The 7,625-nt window shown below is 38.3% G+C and overlaps 1 protein-coding gene across 1 annotated transcript in view; it reads left to right on the forward strand.

Annotated features, from left to right (window-relative positions):
• The window catches only part of GPR37 (G protein-coupled receptor 37 (endothelin receptor type B-like)), a 28,971-nt gene extending 21,352 nt beyond the window's left edge, over positions 1-7,619 (forward strand). The window contains exon 2 of the mRNA XM_012650441.1: positions 6,617-7,619. Coding sequence (XP_012505895.1) covers positions 6,617-7,435 — 819 coding nt within the window. The 3' untranslated portion in view covers positions 7,436-7,619. The remainder of the gene's footprint in view (positions 1-6,616) is intronic.
• Positions 7,620-7,625: the final 6 nt, after the last annotated feature.

Below are 7,625 nucleotides of genomic sequence, written 5' to 3' on the forward strand. Positions count from 1 at the left end.
TTTACAATGCAAATGATTTAAGCCCTTAGCATTTATTCTCATGTACTTTATGAATCTTCAAATGAACAAATATTGCAATAGCATAAATATTATCCTTAAAATGTATTAGCATATAAAAGAAAATTTAAGCAATCCATTCAAACATTAAATGATCTCATAGATGACTAAAGTAATATATAAAGCTAATGGCATTCTTTCCTGGGCTATTTTTTTTTTTCCTACACAGAAGCAAACTTTTTACAACTTTATGAGACTGTATGTGCCTGGAACAACAAAAAGCACATTGAAACATGATTTCTGGGTGGTCTTCAAGTTCTCTTGCCTTTGTGCACCATCCTTTCATCCCACAGATTTAAATGTGTTCCTCAGTTGAAATACAAATCATTACTCTCCTGGATTTTTAACAAATAGTTCAAACTGTCAATCCCAAGTTTATCTTAGTCTAATAGACTAAGGCAGACATAGATGATATTTGAAAAGAATTCGATCATGTCTTTTGAAATACAACTATGTATCACGGGAAGTTTTACAATTTGGTCAGCCTCTAAAGCAATTTCCCTAGGAGATATTTTGAAATTATGTTTGTCATCCAATCTCATTAAATGAGTTAATATCAACTACAGTCTCCAAGCATACACGAGTATGTCCCGTATCAAGGGAAGTCACAGCAAACATGCCGGGAATTGTGATAGTCAAGCCTATCTGTCTATAGACTATAATAAGTCATTCTATATATAAATTAACTTGCTGGGTGCATGGTAGCAGGTGGTAGAGAGTCAAGAAATTCTGCCTTGGATTCTAACCTCTTGAGGACAAAATTCATGCCTTATTCATCATTGTTCCTAACAGCAAGCACAGTATGTTTTATAGGTTCTTTCTCTCTCAAAAAAATACACACACATATATACACACACATACAGCATTGACCTGATACAGAGTTCAGTAAAGCCATAATGATACTAGAATGGGAATAGTTTAGGGGTGATCAAGAAGAGTAACCCTAAACCCCACAGCTTGGCACTGGAGCTGCTGCTTTCCTGCATGAATTCTCAAGCCTCAACTTGTCCTGTGTCTCTCCTGTGCCCTGAAGCACTGCTGTAGGTGGCTGTGGCTGTAGCTGCCCAAAGCCTTACTGCTCTGAATGTTGCCTGGACGGGATCTAAAGGAGCTTTATTGTGGTTATTCCGGGATACAAATAAGGGCAGAATATTATCGTTTGAAAGAACGATCTTAGAGTTGTTTATTTTGATTCCCTTGCCATCTCTGTATTTTGATGCCAATCCCCTCAAAATGTTCAGTATCTTATTTTCCCCGATAGTTAAATTTTGTTTTCAGCTTTCCTCTGATCTTGAAATTCTCAAAATTAATAGTCTTGTCTATTAAAAGTGTTTACAGTTCTGTTTTTGTTGCTGTTAATTGTTTCTTCCATTGCAGTTTAATAAATAAGAGATTGCATCTTATTCATTCCATCTCTCAGGATGTTGCTTCAAAGAACTACCCATCTAAGCCAATGCTTAACAGCTTTACTCCCAAGAGCATATTTCATAGTGATATTGAATTTTAGCAATCAGATATGGTCATTAAATGCAGAAGATTCAGCATTCATGATACAGTTTTATAATTGCACATAATTGCACTATTCATCTTGGTAGAATTTTTAATAAGCTGTACGTAAACAAGTATATTTAAAAATTGTGATGGAAATCTTTTCATGTTGCTCCAACATCTAGGAATCATAATTACATGGATAGATTTCATGTTTGGGTAAGCAGAAATTAGGTCACCACCCATTATTCAGATGATTTTCATCAATTAATTTCTGAGGCGTGCAGTTAATTCTTTACACATGTTTAAAGTCTTCTTTAAATAAGTTGGGAAAGTACTGGGCAGGGCTTTTGTACATTTCTTGCTCTTTCACATCATAAATTTTAGTGCATAATTGAATTTAAAGAAAAATGTCTGAAGTAATATCCCTGCAGGCAGTGGCAGCAGGAGAGAGTATGTCTAGGATTGGCATTTGGCAGCAACTGCATTACGAGCACTATCTGCATTTGGGGCAGTGCTGCTACTTTCCTCATTGGTTCCTTCAGCAACTCCCTCTGTTGCTCTTACGACCTTTCTGGACTTTTTACCCCATGTTAGCTGGATCCTAACTTCAGAGACTGCTATTAGAAAGAAGTCCAGTTTGAAAACAGGAGGCTGAAATACTGGAGCTTTCTGAAATTTGTGTATGAAAACTGGGGAGGACCCTCCATGATTTGTCAAGATGACTACAGATCATGTATGTTTGAGGTTATGACTCGGTGCTAAGGGCTTTTGGAAATATGACTGAAAAATTGAGCATCTTCGCATAAAATGGACAGTAGAAGAATTCCTATTCCTGAGTAAAAAGTTGGAATACATGCAAATCTTGCTCAACATTTGTCCCGGCTTTTGTTATCTTGTGAGATGAAATCTTATAGAACCTGAAAAAACATTGTCTTGCTTTTTGAGGCAATGAACATCTTTTAATTAAGAGTGGATGTGCAGCACAGATTTTGATATCTAAGGAGTTGGCAATCTAACCCACCCATCTTACTCTTAATACACGTCCACCCACATGCATTTGCTGTTACCTCTCACGCAAGAGGCTTTGTAACCGGCTTGGAGTTAGGTATGCAAATGCTAGCACTTGTGAGAATTGGTCCAGATTTTTTAAATCTCTAGATTTAAAATTAGGGAGATTAATAGAGGAGAAGATGCTCTCCTTTATGCATTGTGTTCTTTGTAAGTAATGATAGAAAACTGCCAAGCAAATAGATGTTCTGAGCTTCTAACAGATTGCCTCTCCTCGGTCTTCGGTATTTTTATATTACTGAGCTTTCCTTTAATAGAAATGCTATTCGCAATTTCAAAAGAATGCATAGCATAAAACCTTTGTGGCTTTGTATTTGTGAACTGACTCAGGATATATAGTAACAGGGGAACACGCACAAAGATTTGCCTCAGTCACGATGACACACAAAGACTTGCTGAGGATTTATGTGCATCTGATAGCTTGAGAAATTTTTTGTTTTACATTCTTAAGAGAAATGAATCAAAACATTTGAAAAACGTATATACAAATGTAAAGTTTCAAAAATCTATAAAATAAAGTACTTCAATTTCCACATGGCACTATTTGATGTGTACCTTTAGAAAATGACCAGCCCTTCTCAGATTTCCCCAAGAGTGGCAGTTACTGACATTAAAAACTATATGATCATAAGGCAGTTGCACAATGTGGACCTCAATTTTATATTTATTTTGTGCCTCCAGCATAGATGTAAAACACATTTCCATCAGTGTGAGCAACTTATTAATTTGTAAGTTAACTTTTAAAAGGCCACGTAGAGGTGGCTTTTTTTGTGTGTGTTTTTGGTAGTCATATTAGATTGATGTTTCTTGTATGGGTATTTATGAGAGATTTTCTGAACAATTTGGAGAACAAGAATTGTGGTTGTAAGCCCAATCATGACCTCTTTATCTGCGCCGATGTAGAGCTTTGTTAGTCATATTTTTTCTTCATTTTTGCTTTTCATATAGTGAACCCTCATTATACTTCATTTTCACACTATCTCTAATAATAGCCATGAGAGTGGTCAGGGCATGGATGCATTGTTATTATTTTCCATCTTAGAACTAGTGGACACTATCCGATGCATAGCATGTAAGAAGAGTAGAGAATATTTGCCATTGGAACTCTCAAACTCTGTAAGGCAAGTTGCCATAGTTCCAGGGAGGGTGACAGCTTGAATGTAGTAGACAAACAACTAATGTTCTGAGTACAAAAATTGTGTGACAAATGGTTTTCCTTTTTTCAACATGAGCTCTTGAGTTTAAAAAAATTAGATATTAACATTATACTTATTTTTTCCCTTTGCCAAGGCATGACCTATAACTATGCTTCTTAAACCTCCCCACCAGCAGGCAGGGGAGAGTGAATGCATATACCATATACCCAGGTGTCTGGAACACAGCCCAAAGCATTCCATCCACTTTGGGCATATTCTTTGAGTCTCATGTTTTGTCTGAAACCTCATTAACATTTTACCTTCTATTAATTGTTTTTGTTTAAATATATAATGACTACATTTATTAAACATTAAATTACTTAAATTTCCCCCAAAATATTTAAGTAAATTTGATACTCCTGGGTGATTGCTGTGTTTTTCTTGTGACTTTGAGAACCATCGTCCTCCTCTGGGTTGACTATGATCTACTTGAGGGAAAGGACTGCTTCTTGTATCTTTCCATATCCCCAATGTCAAGTGTGGTGCTTGGCATAGAGTTGATGTAAGTATTTGTGTGCTTGTGTTCGATATGTATCTGTGTGTCCCTTTAGAGTATGTGTATGATGCTCAGTAAATATGTTATAGATAAATGAATGCTGGCATGTTTGCATTAGGAACATGTGTTTATTATTGTAGAAAAGCCTCGGTGTGGACAAAATGGGTACATATTTTTGGTTCTTAATCTTTATCGATTTTTTTAGATGTCTGACCATATGTATATAAGAGCAGTGCCTTTTTCATATACAATATTCCCTGTGGTCATTTTCAAATAGTTTTCTGATCTGAAATTGTCTATGGTTGGGCTATCTAGACATTCTTTCTCTTTAAATTTGATAAACATTCTTATTTCATGATATATGTACTTATGTTAGGTCTGATTCTGTAACTTGGTCCTTTTTTGTTGTTGTTGTTTTGGCACATAAGCTCATAGTGGCTGGTTATCTCTTGCATATTGTGATTTTTGCTTTTGTGAATACATGTTCCCTTGAATTTTATCTGTGGGATTTCTCTGGGGGCTGGTTTTAAAGTCCATTATTCCAGAGAGGATTAAGGTTTGCTTCTACCACCTGCCTGGGATGATTTTATCATTATATGATTATTATATTTTATTATTATTATATTATTATTATATGATTTTTATTTTGATAGATTTAGGGGTACAAGTGGTTTTTGGTTATATGGATGAATTGTATGGTGGTGATGTCTGGGTTTTTAGTGTACTCATCACCCAAATAGTATACATTGTACCCAATAGGTAGTTTTTCTTCCCTCACCCTCCTCCAATCCTCCCCACGTCTGAGTCTTCAATGTCTATTACACCACTCTGAATGCTCCTGCATACCTGTAGCTTAGCTCCCACTTATAAGTGAGAAAATGTATTTGGTTTTCCATTCCTGTGTTATTTCACTTAGTATAATGCCTCCAGTTCCATCCAAGCTGCTACAAAAGACATAATTTCATTCATTTTTATGACTCAATAGTATTCCATGGTGTGCGTGCGTGTGTGTGTGTGTGTGTGTGTGTGTGTGTGTATGTACCACATTTTCTTTTCTTTATCCACTCCTTGGTTGATGGGCACTTATGCTGATTCCATATCCTTGCAATTGTGAATTGTGCTGTCATGAACATACAAGCGCAAGTGTCTTTTTGGTATAATGATTGCCTTTACTTTGGATAGATCCCCAGTAATGGGCTTGCTGGATTGAATGGTATATCTACTTTTAGTTCTTTGAGGAAAGACTCTCCATATTGTTTTCCATAGAGGTTGTACTAATTTACATTCCCACCAACAGTGTGTAAGTGTTCCTGGGACCATTTTAAATTGCGTTTTGGTTTTTCCGAGCCACATACATGGAGTGAATTCTGGCCCTCATACCATGCAGGTTTGCACACCTGGTTAGAATTTGCCATTTCCTTTTCTCCTCTTCCCTAACTCACCCAGACCCAAATCCTGTCAGGCAGGCTAGCTTCTCCCTTGTTTCCCCCTATTCTTTCTCTTTATACCTCTAAAGACGTCAGTATATGGAGAGTTCCGAATTCGTATGGGCGTCTTTGACCTAATCTCCACCCACATCGGCCCCAGCTTCGTCTCCTACCTCCATGTACCTGGGTACCTGGCCCCATCTTTCTGGCTAAAACTATTAATAACATCAAACCTCATCAGGAGTGGCAGATGCCCCTAGGGCAAACATACAGCACGGGCAGGGAGGAATCACTGACCTGTTTAGAATTTGTTTTCTCTTTGGTATTGGCCTCTGGAGGATTTCCCTTTCTTGTTTTCCATAAGTGTATGCCTTTCAAAAGAATGTTAAAATACTTTATTTTGCACTTAGGAGAAATTAGAAGAGCTCTCCAATCATCTACTCTACTGGAAACAAGAAGCTCTAAAGGGCTGCTGTGTGTAAGGCACACTACTGACCCTGACCATCCTCATCAGCAGTGAAATGGGATACTCTCCATGACACCTACTCCTTATCTGGGTCTTCTAGTGGCAGGCATTTTTATGGTGATTGAAATTTTTAGGGTCTCTGGGTTCTTACCTATAATAAAATGGTATTGGAATAGCTGGTCTTTATGGCTCCTTCCATTTCTAAAATTTCTTCGCTCGGATGACCCCTGGACAGCTGAACAGCTACAATTTGTTTTCTATTTTTATGCTTAACAATGATTCAGCTGAAGTCCTGAACCCAGTTACCCGTGCCTCATTTTCTCTCTCTCTCTCTCTCTCTTCTTACTGTGTTACCAGTCTTGGTTTGATCTTTCAGAGAACGCCCAGAATAAACGTATTCTGTGTCCCCCCACAGGTCGCTTCTCTCGGAGTCACCACCTTCACCTTATGTGCTCTGTGCATAGACCGCTTCCGCGCCGCCACCAACGTACAGATGTACTATGAAATGATCGAAAACTGTTCCTCGACAACCGCCAAACTGGCTGTGATATGGGTCGGAGCTCTACTGCTGGCACTTCCAGAAGTTGTTCTCCGCCAGCTGAGCAGGGAGGACTTGGGGTTTAGTGGCCGAGCTCCTGCCGAGAGGTGCATTATAAAGATCTCTCCCGACTTACCGGACACCATCTATGTTTTAGCTCTTACCTACGACAGTGCGAGACTCTGGTGGTATTTTGGCTGTTACTTTTGTTTGCCCACGCTTTTCACCATCACGTGCTCTTTAGTGACCGCCAGGAAAATCCGCAAAGCAGAGAAAGCCTGTACCCGAGGGAATAAGCGGCAGATTCAACTAGAAAGCCAGATGAACTGTACAGTAGTGGCACTGACCATTTTGTATGGATTTTGCATTATTCCTGAAAATATCTGCAATATTGTCACTGCCTACATGGCTACAGGGGTTTCGCAGCAGACAATGGACCTCCTTAATATCATCAGCCAGTTCCTTTTGTTCTTTAAGTCTTGCGTCACCCCCGTCCTCCTTTTCTGTCTCTGCAAACCCTTCAGCCGGGCCTTTATGGAGTGCTGCTGCTGTTGCTGTGAGGAATGCATTCAGAAGTCTTCCACAGTGACCAGTGATGACAATGACAACGAGTACACCACAGAACTGGAACTCTCGCCTTTCAGTACCATACGCCGTGAAATGTCCACTTTTGCTTCTGTTGGAACTCACTGCTGAAGGACAGTACCTGGTTTGGTCAGATTTGTTTATTTGTTTGATTTGATATCCTGCGAAAGTTTTTACTTCATATTTTTCCTTATAAGGAGAAAATGCAAAACAAAAAAAGAAGAAAGAAAGAAATATTAACTACCGTAGAAGTGATTTTACAAATTAATATTTGTGCTTTGAAAAACATGTTTATATTTAG

The sequence above is a fragment of the Propithecus coquereli genome, unplaced genomic scaffold (assembly GCF_000956105.1).
Source record: "Propithecus coquereli isolate 6110/MARCELLA unplaced genomic scaffold, Pcoq_1.0 Scaffold326, whole genome shotgun sequence".
Classification (NCBI taxonomy): Eukaryota; Metazoa; Chordata; class Mammalia; order Primates; family Indriidae; genus Propithecus; species Propithecus coquereli.